Source organism: Hyla sarda, chromosome 5 (genome assembly GCF_029499605.1).
Source record: "Hyla sarda isolate aHylSar1 chromosome 5, aHylSar1.hap1, whole genome shotgun sequence".
In the NCBI taxonomy this organism is placed as follows: domain Eukaryota; kingdom Metazoa; phylum Chordata; class Amphibia; order Anura; family Hylidae; genus Hyla; species Hyla sarda.
In genome coordinates this window covers 31871046-31889540 of record NC_079193.1, presented here as the reverse complement: position 1 = coordinate 31889540, position 18495 = coordinate 31871046, and the positions used below count along the sequence as shown (strand labels likewise).

At 47.9% G+C, this 18495-nt stretch overlaps 1 protein-coding gene across 2 annotated transcripts in view; it reads right to left on the bottom strand.

Annotated features, from left to right (window-relative positions):
* The window catches only part of PTER (phosphotriesterase related), a 99835-nt gene that overhangs the window by 71704 nt on the left and 9636 nt on the right, over positions 1-18495 (bottom strand). For both annotated transcript variants that reach the window (XM_056519170.1, XM_056519166.1), the window contains one exon: positions 14493-14572. In XM_056519170.1, coding sequence (XP_056375145.1) covers positions 14493-14572 — 80 coding nt within the window. Of the gene's footprint in view, positions 1-14492; positions 14573-18495 lie in introns of those variants that run through there.

The window sequence follows — 18495 nt, the reverse complement described above, 5'->3', positions numbered from 1 at the left end:
CCGGAGGCATACTACATTGGCTGGGGATGCTGGGGATTGTAGTTATGCAACAGCTGGAGACACACTGGTTTACTACTTAACTCAGTGTGCCTTCAGCAGTTGCAAAACTACAACTCTCAGCAGTCACCGACAGCCAACGGGCATGCTGGGAGTTGTAGTTATGCAACCACCAGATGCACCACTACAACTCCCAGCATGCACTTTAGCTGATTGTGCAAGCTGGGAGTTGTAGTTACACAACAGCTGAAGGTACACTTTTTCATAGAAAGAATGTGCCTTCAGCTGTTGCAAAACTACAAGTCCCAGCATGCCCATAAGGGCATGCTGGGAGTTGTGGTGGTCTGCCTCCTGCTGATGCATAACTACAGCTCCCAGCATGCCCTTGTTGCATGCTGGGAGCTGTTGCTAAGCAACAGCAGGAGGCTGTCACTCACCTCCAACGATCCAGCAGCACAGGTCAGTCCCTCGTCGTCTCCGCCGCCGCCGCTGCTCCTGGGGCCCCGATCCCAACAGGGGCGCCGGGGATCGGGGTCCCCAGCACCGGGGGTCGTCTTCCCGCACCCGCTCACGTCCTCCGGAAGAGGGGCGGAGCGGGTTGCGGGAGTGACACCCGCAGCAGGCGCCCTGATTCGTCGGCCGGTAATCCGGCCGACGAATCAGGGCGATCGTGAGGTGGCACCAGTGCCACCTCACCCCTGCTGCCTCTGGCTGTTCGGGGCCGTCTCTGACGGCCCCGATCAGCCAGTAATTCCGGGTCATCGGGTCACTGGAGACCCGATTGACCCGGAATCTGCCGCAGATCGCTGGACTGAATTGTCCAGCGATCTGCGGCAATCGCCGACATGGGGGGACATAATGACCCCCCTGGGCGATATGCCGGGATGCCTGCTGAACGATTTCAGCAGGCATCCGGCTCCGGCTCCCCTCCGGCTAGCGGTGGGGGCCGGAAATGCTCAGGGCGTATCCATACGCCCTCGGTCCTTAAGGACTCGGAAACGGGGGCGTATGGATACGCCCTATGTCCTTAAGGGGTTAAGGACCCAGCCATTTTACACCTCAGGACCCGGCCATTTTTTGCAATTCTGACCACTGTCACTTTAAACATTAATAACTCTGGAATGCTTTTAGTTATCAATCTGATTCCGAGATTGTTTTTTCGTGACATATTCTACTTTAACATAGTGGTAAAATTTTGTGGTATCTTGCATCCTTTCTTGGTGAAAAATCCCAAAATTTTATGAAAAATTTGAAAATTTTGCATTTTTTTAACTTTGAAGCTCTCTGCTTGTAAGGAAAATGGATATTCCAAATAATTTTTTTTTTTATTCACATATACAATATGTCTACTTTATATTTGCATCATAAAATTTACGTGTTTTTACTTTTGGAAGACACCAGAGGGCTTCAAAGTTCAGCAGCAATTTTCCAATTTTTCACAAAATTTCCAAACTCACAATTTTTCATGGACCAGTTCAGGTTTGAAGTGGATTTGAAGGGTCTTCATATTAGAAATACCCCACAAATGACCCCATTATAAAAACTGCACCACCCAGAGTATTCAAAATGACATTCAGTCCGCGTTTTAACCCTTTAGGTGTTTCACAGGAATAACAGCAAAGTGAAGGAGAAAATTCACAATCTCCATTTTTTACACTCGCATGTTCTTGTAGACCCAATTTTTGAATTTTTACAAGGGGAAAAGGAGAAAATGTATACTTATATTTGTAGCCCAATTTCTCTCGAGTAAGCACATACCTCATATGTCTATGTAAAGTGTTCGGTGGGCGCAGTAGAGGGCTCAGAAGCGAAGGAGCGACAAGGGGATTTTGGAGAGTACGTTTTTTTGAAATGGTTTTTGGGAGGCATGTTGCATTTAGGAAGCCCCTATGGTGCCAGAACAGCAAAAATCCCCCACATGGCATACCATTTTGGAAACTAGACCCCTTGAGGTACGTAACAAGGAATAAAGTGAGCCTTAATACCCCACAGGGGTTTCACGACTTTTGCATATGTAAAAAAATAAAAATAAAATTTCACTAAAATGTGTGTTTCCCCCCAAATTTCACATTTTTGCAAGGGTTAATAGCAGAAAATACCCCCCAAACATTGTAACCCCATCTCTTCTGAGTATGAAGGTACCCCATAAGTTGACCTGAGGTGTACTATGGGTGAACTACAATGCTCAGAAGAGAAGGAGTCATATTTGGCTTTTTGAGAGCAAATTTTGCTCGGGGGCATGTCGCATTTAGGAAGCCCCTATGGTGCCAGGACAGCAAAAAAAAAACACATGGCATACCATTTTGGAAACTAGACCCCTTGTGGAACGTAACAAGAAATAAAGTGAGCCTTAATACCCCACAGGGGTTTCACGACTTTTGCATACGTAAAAAAAAAATTTAAAAAAATCACAAAAATGTGTGTTTCCCCCCAAATTTCACATTTTTGCAAGGGTTAATAGCAGAAAATACCCCCCAAAATTTGTAACCACATCTCTTCTGATTATGGAGGTACCCCATAAGTTGACCTGAAGTGCACTATGGGCGAACTACAATGCTCAGAAGAGAAGGAGTCATATTTGGCTTTTTGAGAGCAAATTTTGCTCGGGGGGCATGTCGCATTTAGGAAGCCCATATGGTGCCAGGACAGCAAAATAACCCCCACATGGCATACCATTTTGGAAACTAGACCCCTTGAGGAACGTAACAAGGCATAAAATGAGCATTTACCCCCCACTGGTGTCTGTCATATCTTTGGAACAGTGGGCTGTACAACATTTTTAATTTGCACAGCCCACTGTTCCAAAGATCTGTCAGACACCTGTGGGGGGTAAATTCTCACTGCACCCCTCATTACATTCCGTGAGGGGTGTAGTTTCCGAAATGGGGTCACATGTGGGGTTTTGTTTTTTTTGCGTTTGTCAAAACCGCTGTAACAATCAGCCACCCCTGTGCAAATCACCTCAAATGTACATGGCGCACTCTCCCTTCTGGGCCTTGTTGTGCGCCCCCAGAACACTTTACGCCCACATATGGGGTATCTCCGTACTCGGGAGAAATTGCATTACAAATTTTGTGGCGCTTTTTTCCCCTTTACCTCTTGTCAAAATGAAAAGTATAGGGCAACACCAGCATGTTAGTGTAAAAAGTTTATTTTTTTACACTAACATGCTGGTGTAGACCCCAACTTCACCTTTTCATAAGGGGTGAAAGAAGAAAAAGACCCCCAAGATTTGTTAGTCAATTTCTCCCGAGTACGGAGATACCCCATATGTGGCCCTACTCTGTTGCCTTGAAATACCACAGGGCTCCAAAGTGAGAGCGCCATGCGCATTTGAGGCCTGAATTAGGGATTTGCATAGGGGTGGACATAGGGGTATTCTACGCCAGCGATTCCCAAACAGGGTGCCTCCAGCTGTTGCAAAACTCCCAGCATGCCTGGACAGTCAACGGCTGTCTGGCAATACTGGGAGTTGTTGTTTTGCAACAGCTGGAGGCTCCATTTTGGAAACCGTGGCGTACCAGGCGTTTTTCATTTTTATTGGGGAGGGGAGGGGGGCTGTGTAGGGGTATGTGTATATGTAGTGTTTTTTACTTTTTATTTTATTTTGTGTTAGTGTAGTGTTTTTAGGGTACAGTCACACGGGCGGGGGGATTACAGCGAGTTTGAGCTGCCGCGCAAAATTTGCTGCATCGCAAACTTGCAGCCTGATACTCACTGTAAGCCCCCTGCCCATGTGAGTGTACCCTGTACATTCACAGGGGGGGGGCCTCCAGCTGTTGCAAAACTACTACTCCCAGCATGCCTGAGAATGTTTGGGAGTTGTGGTTTTGCAACAGCTGGAGGCACACGGGTTGGGAAACACTGAGTTAGGAAACAATGTTTCCCAACCAGTGTGCCTCCAGCTGTTGCAAAACCACAACTCCCAAACATTCTCAGGCATGCTGGGAGTAGTAGTTCGGCAACATCTTTAGAGCCAGATGTTGCCGAACTACAACTCCCAGCATGCTTGGAGTTGTAGTTTTGCAACATCTGGGGGACTACAGTTTGCAGACCACTAATACAGTGGTTCCCAATCTGTGCCCTTCCAGATGTTGCAAAACTACAACTCCCAGTATGCCAAAACTGTCCAGGCATGCTGGGAGTTGTAGTTCTGCAACATCTGAAGGGCCAGATGTTACAGAACTACAACTCCCAGCATGCCTGGACAGTAAGGGCATGCTGAGGATGTGTAGTTTTGCAACATCTGGAAGGGCACAGTGGTCCAAAAACTGTGGACCTCCAGATGTTGCAAAACTGCAACTCCCAGCATGCCCAGACGCCAAGGGCTGTCTGGGCATGCTGGGAGTTGTAGTTTACAGGGTCCTATTACAGCAATGCATGTCGCTTTACGGCGACGTGCATTGCTGTAAAGGGCCCGACCGCGGCTGAAGATCGACTCACCTGTCGCCGCTGCCGCCATCTTCATCGTCTGGATCCGAGTCTTCAGGGACGAGGTAAGTACCGGGGCCGGTCCCCAGCACTCCCCCGTCCCCCGCCGCGTCCTCCGGTCTTCCTCCCGTCCTCTCCGGACTTTCAGGGGCCGGGCAGGACGGGAGGAAGTAACCGCCCCCCCTCCTGCGATTGGTCGGTTAACTAACCGACAGATCGCAGGGGATCGGAGGAGGTGGCCGGCTTGCCACCTCGCTCCGATACTCCAGCATGGTCCTGGCTGTCTGTGACAGCCGGGATCATGCGAAATTACCGGGCGGTCGGGTCCCAGAGACCCGATCAGCCCGGTATCGCCGCAGATCGCAAGGGCGATTTCCCTTGCGATTTGCGGCGATCGCCGACATGGGAGGCCTACATGGCCCCCCTCGGCGTTTGCCCTGGATGCCTGCTGAAGGATTTCAGCAGGCATCCAGTTCCGATCTCTGCCCGGCGAGCGGCAGAGACCGGAAAACGCCATGACGTATGCATACGTCATGGGTCCTTAAGACCCAGGGTGTGAAGACGTATGCATACGTCATGGGTCCTGAACAGGTTAAATCAACTGGTACTAGAAAGTTAAACAGATTTGTAAATTACTTCTATCAAAATGTTTTAATCCTTCCAGTACTTTCTAGGGGCTTCTCCTCTGCTGTCCATTTAAGGAACTGTCCAGAGCAGGAGAAAATACCCATAGCAAAGATATGCTGCTCTGGACAGTTCCTAAAATGGACAGCAGAGGTCAGCAGAGAGCACTGTGGACAAAACAAAAAAAGAAATTAAAAAAGAAAATTATTTTTCCTCTGTAGCATTCAGCTGCTAAAAAGTACTGGAAGGGTAAAGATTTTTTAATAGAAGTAATTTACAAATCTGTTTAACTTTCTTGCACCAGTTGATTTAAAAAAAAAAAAAAGTTTTCCACGGGAGTACCCCTTTAATATATTTTTTATAATTATCTTATTGTTGTTATTCTGAAATATGTTAACCTGTTCAGGACACAGGGCGTATGGATATGCCCTTGGGAATTCAGGACCCCGCCACTAGCCGGTTGGGGACCGGACCGGGATACCTGTAGAAATAATTCAGCAGGCATCCCGGCACATCGCCGGGTCCTGAGACCCCCTCCATGTCGTCGATCGCAGAAAATCGCATTTCATTTCAGACATGCGATTTCCTGCTATTCCGGGATGATCGGGTCTCTGGTGACTCGATCGCCCGGAAAATTGGGATGATCGGAGCTGTCAGTGACGGCCCCGATCATCCTAAGGTATAGGAGCGAGATTGCAGTGCTGCGATCTCCTCCTATCCCCTACCATTAGTCAGAAATGAATTCTGACCAATGGCAGCGCAGGACAGGGGGTTGCCATGGAAACCCCCTGTTCTGCCCACCCCTGGATGTCGGGCAGAATGGGGGGAGAAGATGGAGGCCGGTACCTGCAAAGAAGATGCCGTGGGGACCGCTGATCATCGCTGGAGACTGCGGAGATCAGCGACGCAGGTAGGGAGACGATGGTGGGGGGGCGAGTAAGGGGGCAGTAAGCGATATTTACTGCTGCCCTTCTAGTGGGTGCCAAACTGCAACTCCCAGCATGCCTAGACTACCCAGGCATGCTGGGAGTTGTAGTTCCGTAACATCTGTCCTTTCAGATTTTGCAATTTTCATGAAAAATATGTCCATTTTATGATGCCAACATAATGTAGACATATTGTATTTGAGAATCAATATAAAATTTCTTTTGAATATCAATTTTCCTTACAAGCAGAGAGCTTCAAAGTTAGAAAAATGCAAAATTTTCAAAATTTTCATGAAATTTTGGGATTTTTCCCCAAAAAAGGATGCAAGTAACGATGAAAATTTACCACAAAATAAAATAGAATCTGTCACGAAAAAACAATCTCAGAATCAGAATAATCAGTAGAAGCATCTTAGAGTTATTAATGCATAAAGTAACATTGGTCAGAATTGCAAAAAACGGCTGCCTCCTTAAGGTGAAAATGAGCTGCGTCCTAAAGGGGTTAAATGTGTTACTGTACCCTTAAGAGAGGAGCTGTGTAAACCCCATGTGACCCTGTCTGCAAATGGGAACCCCTAAATTCTAGCCCATGTAGTGTAGTTGGGGAGGAGTTTCTTAGAGTTCAGCCTAGAGCTGTGAGCAGATCACCAGTGTGGTAAAGGTATGTTGTATGTGGAGAGCTCTGAGGGACGGCTCCGATCAAATCTACTTCATCTGATCATTCTACAAGGATCACCCGCACGGTGGAAGTTCATGCCCTGGCAGAGGAAGCTACAAGACCTTGACAGAACCCTACCTACCAGAATCAATCTTCAACTCAGTATCAAGTCAGTATCATTTCGTTGGGTGAAAGCATCACAAGTCCAGGCAAGGCAACAGGGCTCCCAAAGGGTTACGCTGCATCCTCTCACTCTGCACCATACTGTCAGTGTAATACCATCTGCACCCAGCACAGTAAAGACAGATATCCGTAACCTGACATTGGCACTTCCTTATGATGCCCCCCCCCCCACAGTTCCCCCACATTAGGTGCAGTATAGTTCCCCCACATGAGGTGCAGTATAGTTCCCCCACATGAGGTGCAGTATAGTTCCCCCACATGAGGTACAGTATAGTTCCCCCACGTGAGGTGCAGTATAGTTCCCCCACATGAGGTGAAGTATAGCTCCCCCACATGAGGTGCAGTGTAGTTCCTCCACATTAGGTGCAGTATAGTTCCCCCACATTAGGTTGGCAGTATAAGTCCCTGCACATTAGGCTGGCAGTACAGTTCCCCCACATTAGGTTTGCAGTACAGTTCCCCTACATTAGGTTGGCAGTACAGTTCCCCCACATTAGGTTGGCAGTACAGTTCCCCCACATTAGGTGCAGAACAGTTCCCCCACATAAGGTGCAGTATAGTTCCCCACATTAGGTTCAGTACAGTTCCTTCACATTAGGTTCAGTACAGTTCCTTCACATTAGGTGCAGTGTAGTTCCCCCACATTAGGTGCAGTATAGTTCTCTACATTAGGTGCAGTACAGTTCCCCCACATTTGGTGCAGTATAGTTCTCCACATTAGGTGCAGTATAGTTCCCCCACATTAGGTGCAGTATAGTTTCCCCACATTAGGTGCAGTATAGTTCCCCACATTAGGTGCAGTATAGTTCTCCACATTAGGTGCAGTACAGTTCCCCCACATTAGGTGCAGTATAGTTCCCCCACATTAGGTGCAGTATAGTTCTCCACATTAGGTGCAGTACAGTTCCCCCACATTAGGTATAGTATAGTTACAGCAGAGTCCTACATAGAGAGGGCAAATTACTTATATGGTTAACCTTACACTATCTGTGCAAGATATAACTTGAAAAATTTGGAAAAACATGTTCACACAACCACATCTCAAAAACTGCACTGTTTTAAGAAAAATGCCTTGACTTCTAGTTCCGGCGCGGCCTGATGTAGACGGCGCGCGCCTGTGCTCCTCCACCCCCGGCTCATACTAGCTCGGTACTGCTGCACAAACACCTCTGCCAGACCGAGGGGATGGACAGGTACCTCCAACGTGGCGGCTCCTCCAGTCCATCGCTGCCCGCGCCTCCCCAGCACACACCGCAAGGCGCACCTGTCATGGCGGCGGCAGCAGGACAGAGGCAGCAGTCCGCTTCGGGAGTCCCCACACTGCCACCAATGAATGATACCTGCGTGGGGACACCGGGGACTGACGGGGCGACACTGCATGGCGGCTCCCAACAACCGGCACCACCTGCAGTCCCAGATATGGCGCAGCCCGGCTCTTCAAAAATGGCGGCGGCCGCATCGGGGGCGACATCACGGCCACCACGGATGGAGGGACAATTGAACTCTGAGGTAACCGCAATGGAAGTCAGCCTGCCAGCTGACCCACACTTGGGAATGCACACTGCCACCGTGGGCCCCTCACTCCCCGGGACTACTATAGCAGCCCCCCTCAACTTTCCTCAGGGCCAGCTTTTTCCATAGACTATCAGCACCTGGCGAATGAAATGGCGCTGCGTATTACCCCAACTGTACGGAACATTGTAGAGGAGGTCTTAAAAGCAACTCTCCAAAACCTAAAACTAGAAGTACAAGAACATACTGGCCGCCTATCAGAATTGGAGCACAGAACCTCCCAATTAGAGGATACCGACACGGTTGCAGCTAAACGCCTACATGACAGGGAATTAGAGATGACCCGTATTGGCGAGAAAATGGAAGACCTAGAAAATCGTTCTAGGCGCAATAATTTACGTATAGTGGGGGTTAAGGAGACAGTAGCACCTCTCGACCTGCAACGCTTTTGTGAGCGAGATCTTCATAAGTCACTTGGCCTGTCTCATCCCTGCAGGGTGGAACGTGCCCACAGAATTGGCCCGGCTTTACCCCCCCCAGCCTAACCGACCATCTTCCACTCCGGAAACCCGCCCCCGTCAAGTCATTCTGCGACTACTGGACTACAACGACAAAGTTGATATTCTGAGGGCGTACCGCCATCTGTCACAACCCCTGGAAATTGATGGAATGCGCCTGTTGATTTTTGAGGACTTCTCGGTAGAAGTGGCGAAACGAAGGAGGGCCTTCAGCACTGTTTGCACTAAGCTCTTTCAGGCGAAATATAGATTCCAACTGCAGTATCCAGCCACCCTGAGGGTGTTCCACCCTGACGGCTCTACTATCACTTTCAAGACTCCAGAGGAAGCATCTTCATCAGTAGACCAGCTGCTGTCCTCTTCTTCCATGTCATCTTCCCGTCCAACGGCTCAGACACCCACTCGTCGTTCCAGGTCACCGAGGAGGAATCATCGTTCCCGCTCAGCACCTAGAGACTCGCAATTCTCCGCAAGCCAAAGACACCGCCGTAGACGTCATCGCTCTCCAGGTCGTGGATATGACAGCGACAGGCGATCTTCACCTGACTGACCACAGCTGTTCCTTGTTCCTCATGGCTCCACCTTCTTGCCTTTGAGCCTTCTGCTGGGACTTCGTGAATGATGAACCGAACGTTCAGGTTTTCTCTTTATTTTTATTTTCCTTGCCTGTATGGCGCTGATATGCAGAGGGTTTCCAGTGTTGCTATATTCCAACCCGGCTTTGGTGCTGTAGTGCTACACTGCCGCACGGCAGGGTCAGCCTTTCATCTGCCTGACTGAGGGACTCGACCATCTTAGAAGGGGTCGGGGGGGGGGGGGGGGGGGGAACATGGGTTTTCCTAAAATGTATGATATTACTTAGATGCCTATGTCGGCCGAAAAAAGGAAGTCCACTATCCAAAAGGAAAGTGTCGCTAAATTAGCAACACTTTCTAGGATTTTTTGCTGGATGGTTTACTGTTATTCGCTTGTATGCTGTTTTCGTTTTGTTTGTTCTTTCCCACAGCTCGGAACCTCCAGTGGAGACTACTGCCTAGTTTATTATCTGGAACCTATTCTACCTTTACAGATACTTTACATGGTATTACTTATTCAGGGTCAAGTTTTGTATACCCCCATTGCTGCTGTGCCCTTTCATATCTACTTACACATATAATATCTGCACAGCCCTTCATGAGGGATTGTCTAGACTGTTTTGATTTACCATGCCTAACATAATATCATGGAATGTCAAGGGTCTTCGCTCCCCCCAAAAATGAAGACTTTTTATACGATACTTGAAACGATTCCACCCGGACATTGTCCTCCTCCAAGAAACCCACCTTACTGACTTAGACTTCTTTAGGTTACAGCAGCAATGGGTGGGGCAGGTGTTTGGTTCTCAGGCCCAGGATGGGAAGGCAGGAGTTGTCACCTTGATTCACAAATCTTTTGCATTTAGTCTTATATCACATGACTCTGATGATGAAGGCAGGGTCTCACATTTACAACTCAACCATGATGGAGAGATCTTTAGTATTTATAACATATACGGCCCCAATGGGGAAAATAAGTCCTTTTTTCACGCTCTAGCGGACAGAATTCATGACAATAACACGACGAACAAAATAGTGGGGGGCGACTTTAACACAGTCCTCGACCCCCTGGTGGACAGAAAGGGCTCGACATCTCAAGCAATCCCCATACGTAGCAGGGACTGTGTATTGCCCCCTTTCTTAGATCAATTGGGACTGCTAGACGTGTGGAGAATGTCCCATCCGGACGATAGGGAATTTACCCATTTCTCCAATGCTTACTCTTGCTGGTCTCGTATAGACTACCTACTGACATCTCCGGAACTTTACCATAAAGTTAGCTCAGTAGACATTGGAGAATTGGCGTTGTCAGACCATGCCCCTCTCTGTCTACGGCTCTTGCCCTCCTACCCCAAAGGGACAGATATACTTTGGCGTTTCCCCTCACTTTTGGCCAAGGATGATACCTTCCTCGAATTGCTTAGGGGTTGGTGGTTAGAATATACCGTATATAATGGGGAACACCGCTCAGATCCAACTCTGTTTTGGGAATCGGGGAAGGCAGTACTGAGAGGAAAATTGATGGCACACATGGCCCAACTAAAACGCACCTCTCTCAAAAATCTGAATGAAGCCAGTGCTCGACTGAGGGATGTCTATGCCACATTTGTAGCCCACCCTACTTCTCAGAACCGGGAGGACTGGAAATCGGCTAGAGCCAATTTTGAATTATGGTGGGATAGAAGGGAACGCCTAGGGAGGTCACACTTTGAGGTAGATCTCTTTAGACATGGCAACAAGTCGGGGCGTTTACTGGCCCGTATAGCTAGGGGAAAGATGCCCCCCTCTCACATAACAGCACTTAAAGATTCCTCTGGTGACACACACAAAAACCCTCACTCCATTAACAAATTGCTGTCCTCCTATTATAGCTCGCTTTATGAAAACTCCCCCTCTGACCTTTCGGCGGGTGAGGCCTTCTTGAGACAGGTCCAACTTCCCACACTGACGGAAGAGCAGAGGGAGATTCTTAATGCACCGGTGTCGGTGGAAGAAATACAGGGAGTTATCAGTCATCTCAATAACGGGAAGGCCCCGGGCCCTGATGAATATTCAGGCGAATTTTATAATGCCCTATCAGAGCAGATTGCCCCAGTCTTAATGGATATGTTTCAGGTATTCATGTCTACGGGATTGTTATCTACAGAAGCCTCTCTTGCACACATAAAGGTTTTGCCTAAACCGGGTAAGGACCTAACTGACCCGGGCTCCTATCGTCCGATCTCTCTAATTAACCAAGACATCAAAATCCTATCAAAAATTTTAGCTGACCGTCTTTCTCGATTCATGCCAGCTTTAATCTGTTCCCATCAAGTGGTCTTTATCAGGAACAGATCAGCTACCATGAATTAGAGAACGGTTATGGCGGTTCTGGATCGCCTCCAGCATCAGCCCCAGAGGGGTGAAGCTCCTGCCTTATTCACTCTGGATGCTGAAAAAGCATTCGATAATGTTAAATGGGATTGGCTGGGACTGGTGCTGGATGCGATTGGTATTCAAGGGCCATTTAGAAATTACATTTCTGGGATTCATGCAACCCCCATGGCTAGAATACACACACCTGGTATCTTATCCACCCCCTTCCCTCTCTTTAAGGGCACCAGACAGGGTTGCACACTCTCTCCTCTACTCTTTAACTTAGCGTTAGAACCCCTGGCGCTTTCCCTACTGTCTGAAAATATTTATACTGGCATTATGGTGGGGAAGAAAGAAGTTAAATTGACCATGTTCGCAGATGATATTTTATTGTTCCTTGATGGCCCGACTGCTTCCCTAGGACGCATTCTTGAACATCTGAGAACATTTGGGGCGTTCTCGGGATACAAAATAAATGTATCTAAATCGGAACTTCTACCCCTAGGTCCTTTTCGTCACCAGTGGCTTCCAGAAGTATCAGGTATGGGAGTCCACATTGCTAACTCCTCCATCACCTACCTAGGTATCAAAATAGGGAGAACGCCTGACACCATTTATAGTTTAAACTACACTCCCCTCTTCACCAAGATTAAAGCTGAATTACGTAAATGGGAAAAACTCCCCCTGAACTTTATGGGGAGATGTGCACTCATTAAAATGGTTAGCTTTGCGCGTCTCCTATATCCCCTGCAAACCCTACCACTCCTGTTAAAACATACTGATGTGAAAAGCCTAAACTCGGCATTTACCAAATTTATCTGGGCGGGGAAGAGGCCCAGAATCGCACTAAACAAACTGATGCTCAGTAGGCCTGATGGGGGACTGAATTTTCCCAACGTAAGAGGGTACAATTTATCGTGTCTTTTTCGATTTGTTACTGACTGGATACATGGATCCTCTTACCATGCTCTTTACAATCTAGAGAGTGAATTAGCGGCCCCATGGAACCTAGCGGTCCTCTTACATACTACCTACTCTAAACTCCCCCTCATAGTGAAACGCTCTGAGAGATACGGTGGCGTCCTGGAAAGAAGTCAGGAAGTTATATGGACTGCCTTACCTTTTATCCAAACATTTACCACTGGCGAAACATCCGGAGTTTCCCCCAAGACTTCCTCCTAGGGTGCTCGACCTTTGGTCAGACAAAGGCCTCACGAAGGCCAAACACTTTATGGACGTTACTCAAAAACGCTGGCTCCGACCAACCACACTGCTCTCCCTACACAACCTTCCCCCGTCTCATGCTTTACCTATACAACAGATTTACTCCTTCTTCTTTAGTCGATTGCGTGACCTGTCCAAAGAGGCCACAAAGAACGAACTAGATTGTCTTATTGGTTCGGAACCACGTAAATTGTCCATCTCCATGATATACACATCCCTTAGGAAAGTACTTTTGAAATTTACACCCTCTTCTATTTTTTCTACGTGGACCTCATGGGTACCGGGAGATGATATTTCAGAATGTATCTTGAATGGGTGGAATATCATCCGTAAATGTATTATCAATGAGAGATGGCGTGAAACCTACTACAAAATGGCCCACAAAGCCTTATATGGATTTAACATACTGCCTTCCCCTGATTTCCCCGATCGTATCACTGCCTGTCCTAAATGTGCTACCCCTTTGACGAATATGTGGCATGGAGTTTGGACGTGCCCCCATACAGAAAGATATTGGCATATGATTATATCATATATCAGAGAGAAATGGGAAATGTCACTACCACATACACCAAGAGCCCTATTGTTTCAGCAGTTTAGACCCCCTGACTTGACCGGCCAAGGCCCCACCAAAACACCCCAGCTACTTCACATTGTCCTCTTAGTGGCACTTAGGTGTATCTTCGCAGCCTGGCTCTCCCCTTCTGTTCCCACCATTTCCATGGTCATATCGCAACTTAAACTGTTATGTGGGATAGATAGGCTTGACACTGAACGACACAAGAACACAAACACAGCAAAATATTTAGCCAAATGGCAAGACTTTATTGTTGCACACTACACATCAGCTGAAATCGAGGACATAGTAAAGCCTTTTAGCTTGACAGACTGGTACTGTCTTGGGGTTTTGAGTGATTCACTGGGGCCATTACAACTTACCTCTTGACCCTGACTTCTAGCGTAATACAAGCATTGCGCGCCTAATTTGCACGAGGCGAATGATTGCTGTGATACTGCCTCGCATTTCCACTTGGGTCCTCCATTAGCTGTGTGGAGTTTATGGTTTATGGTTTATAGTATATTGATTGTTCTTATGGCTCTTATTCAATGACATCTGCACTTAACCATCTATATTTGATGTCTGTTTGTAACAATGAAAAACTTAATAAAAATTTGTTTAAAAAAAAAAGAAAAATGCCTTACTTGGCTCCTAGATTACGAACAAACGTGTAAAGCCCTGACATAAGACCCTAGTTCAACACACTAACCTGCAGTGAAAACCTCTCACAAAAGTATGAGCAGTATCCCAGTACAGATCCTGCAACATGGAAATAGATGGTTGTGGGATGCCAGCTGTATTGTTTCTATGTGTCATTTGTGTTGTACTGCATTTAGTATTTCTTTGTGATTCTTATGCAGCCACCTACTGATGTTAACTGGTACAGAGTAAGGTATCTATATGGCGGCCATTGAGTGTTAGCAAGAGTACCTGATCACGTTGTGACGCCAGGGCACTGTTTTTCCTATCCACAGTCCGAAGATGGGAGGCAGCTTCTCCTGGGCCAGGCACTATGAGCAAATAAACACAGCGACATCAGATTACGAATAACTGCCTTTACTAAGCTTGTGCAGATGTTAACAAACAGGCAGCTGGCCTTGGTGTGAGAGTGCAGCGTACCCCTTATGAGCCCAGTTGCCTTGCTGAGACTTGTGGTGCTTTCACTGGATGGAATTGTAGACTGTAACTTGAGATTCTGGTTGCTATGGTCCTTCCAAAGCACTGTAGACTATTCTGAAGGGGCAGGTTTTCTTCCTGCGGGTGAACCTTGTAGGATGACCAGTATAAAGTTTAAAGCTGGAGTAGGCCTCTACTCAGAGCGCACAACACACAGCACACCTGAGCTTAGCTGTTCCTCAGGAGCCCTTGCTGGCACTTGACCAAACTAAAGCCCGACTAACTCCTCCCCTGCACCTCACTATACAGGGAAGACTTTTGGGGTCTCATTGGCTCACATGGGGTTTACTGATCACATTTTAAAGGCACAGTACACTTATTACAACCTACAGTATATACACATAAATAACAAAACTAATTTACAAAAATATATTACTTGATACTAAAAGTATTATTACAGTGAAACTCGTGTGGGCCCAACACCCTGTGGTGTCGAGCTGCACGAGACAGTCGAAAGGCCTCTATGAAATACTAAATACATAGGCATTACACAAGTTCTTATCTAAGCAAATTCTAGAGATTTTTTGCTGAGAACAAGAGGAGTGTAAAAGACTTTGAGGTGAAGTTGCAGAAGTAGCAAGTGTAGGACCTAACAACTTTCAGGCCGGACCCAGAGACTCCCATTCATTATAATACCTGCATCCTACAATGGACTAGTGTTGCTCGCGAATATTCGCAATGCGAATTTTATTCGCGAATATCGCATATCCGCGAATTCGCGAATATTCGCGAATATAGCACTATATATTCGTAATTACGAATATTCATTTATTTTTTTTTTCTTCACAGTACACATCACAGTGATCACCCCTCTCTGCTTCCAGCTTGTGTGGTGTAAAGAAGGCTCTAATACTACTGTGTGAGTAGAATTTTCGCTTATGCTAATTTTTGTATATGCAAATTTTCGCATACGCAAATTTTCGCATATGCTAAAATAAAACGCGAATATAATGAATATGCGAATTTAGCGAATATATGACGAATATTCGTCCATATATTCGCAAAATATTGCAAATTCGAATATGGCCTATGCCGCTCAACACTACAATGGACACTGCAGCTCAATTATTACGAGTGCATTCATTAATACATTTATACCCACTGGGAGTCAACCGGTAGCTGTAGCAAAACTACGACTCCCAGCATGCGCGGACAGCCAAAGGTTGTCCGGGCATGCTGGGAGTTGTAGTTTTGCAACAGTTGGAGGCGCACTGGCTGGAAAACACTGCTCTATGGGATTGACAGAGAAGGCCAAGAAGAGGCCAATGTAGTTGCAGTGCACATGCTCGACCAGCAGTCCATTGACATGGGGGAACAAGGAATCCCGATTTGTAGCCCCTAGGGGCCCCAGTGCGGCCTCTGTAGATTAGTTGTAATCTTGGGATAACCCCCTATAACTATTATATGTCATGGGAAGGTGGAGCGGCCATACAGCGTGCAAGTTATACTGGGGTTTTCGAAACGCTGCTTTAAGATTTTATATCTGTATTATATATAAACTATTTTATGAAAAGACGTAAAATTATATACGACTTTAAAACAGGAGCGATGAACGAGCATGGTTTTTGTTTTATGCATTGCTGGTTTAAGTATTTATTCCAGATGATGCGCAGGGCCCTGACAGAAATACACTGTCCAATTTACTTGCACAATTCAATTTCAGCCTGATTAAAACATTGTCCCCCCGAGGCTCCCTGCGTGTGCGCATCAATACTGAGACGTGTCAGGCCGATCCACCAGCTTCGTGAGAAATGTGCTGCTAGATGGTAAAGAACAGCAGAAAGGTATGTATCCCAGATTTGGTGTGTTCTCCAAACTACATATCTGTGCTTGCTCCTGGGTTCCAAAGCAAAATCTGTAACAATGCGCCTATCTACCATGTAACATTCATAATACTGGTGTCTTTGGAGCAAAGGGGCCTTCCTATCTCTGCACCCCATATAGCAATCACCAAGATTGACACCCTCTTCTGCCTGTGTTATGTATTGCAATGACTTTCATGTAGCTAAGCAGTCACGCCACGCCCCCTCCATTCGGTTAGTACACAGCTGTCATGTCTCCTCCCATAAACATGAATGCAGCAGGGGGGGTGTTGGCTGTGGTCGCCAGTCATCCGGCACGGAGCAGAGTTTGCAGCATGCATCCGATGACTGGGGAGATCATGGGGGTCCCCAGCGGCCGGGCCATCGCGATGAGACATGTTATCCCCAATTCTTTGGATAGAGGATAACATGTCTAGGGGCAGATTACCCCTTTAAGCAAGGTATGTAGAGTGTAGAAAACAGGCAGGCCACACAACGATAAAGGGGTTATCCACCATAAGGTGATTTTAGTACATACCTGCCAGACATTAATGGACATGCTTAGGAAGGATCTGTGCTTGTGTTACGCCGAGCGCTCCGGGTCCCCGCTCCTCCCCGGAGCGCTCGCTTCACTCTCCCCGCGGCAGCGCTCCGGTCACGTCCTCTGACCCGGGGCGCTGCGATTCCGCTGCCAGCCGGGATGCGATTCGCGATGCGGGTAGCGCCCGCTCGCGATGCGCACCCCGGCTCCCCTACCTGACTCGCTCTCCGTCTGTTCTGTCCCGGCGCGCGCGGCCCCGCTCCCTAGGGCGCGCGCGCGCCGGGTCTCTGCGATTTAAAGGGCCACTGCGCCGCTGATTGGCGCAGTGGTTCCAATTAGTGTTTACACCTGTGCACTTCCCTATATCACCTCACTTTCCCTTCACTCCCTCGCCGGATCTTGTTGCCTTAGTGCCAGTGAAAGCGTTCCTTGTGTGTTCCTTGCCTGTGTTTCCAGACCTTCTGCCGTTGCCCCTGACTACGATCCTTGCTGCCTGCCCCGACCTTCTGCTACGTCCGACCTTGCTTTTGCCTACTCCCTTGTACCGCGCCTATCTTCAGCAGCCAGAGAGGTGAGCCGTTGCTAGTGGATACGACCTGGTCACTACCGCCGCAGCAAGACCATCCCGCTTTGCGGCGGGCTCTGGTGAAAACCAGTAGTGGCTTAGAACCGGTCCACTAGCACGGTCCACGCCAATCCCTCTCTGGCACAGAGGATCCACTACCTGCCAGCCGGCATCGTGACAGTAGATCCGGCCATGGATCCCGCTGAAGTTCCTCTGCCAGTTGTCGCTGACCTCACCACGGTGGTCGCCCAGCAGTCACAACAGATAGCGCAACAAGGCCAACAGCTGTCTCAACTGACCGTTATGCTACAACAGTTACTACCACAGCTTCAGCAGTCATCTCCTCCGCCAGCTCCTGCACCTCCTCCGCAGCGAGTGGCCGCTCCTGGGATACGCTTATCCTTGCCGGATAAATTTGATGGGGACTCTAAGTTTTGCCGTGGCTTTCTTTCCCAATGTTCCCTGCATCTGGAGATGATGTCGGACCTGTTTCCCACTGAAAGGTCTAAGGTGGCTTTCGTAGTCAGCCTTCTGTCCGGAAAAGCCCTGTCATGGGCCACACCGCTCTGGGACCGCAATGACCCCGTCACTGCCTCTGTACACTCCTTCTTCTCGGAAATCCGAAGTGTCTTTGAGGAACCTGCCCGAGCCTCTTCTGCTGAGACTGCCCTGTTGAACCTGGTCCAGGGTAATTCTTCCGTTGGCGAGTATGCCGTACAATTCCGTACTCTTGCTTCAGAATTGTCCTGGAATAATGAGGCCCTCTGCGCGACCTTCAAAAAAGGCCTATCCAGCAACATTAAAGATGTTCTGGCCGCACGAGAAATTCCTGCTAATCTACATGAACTT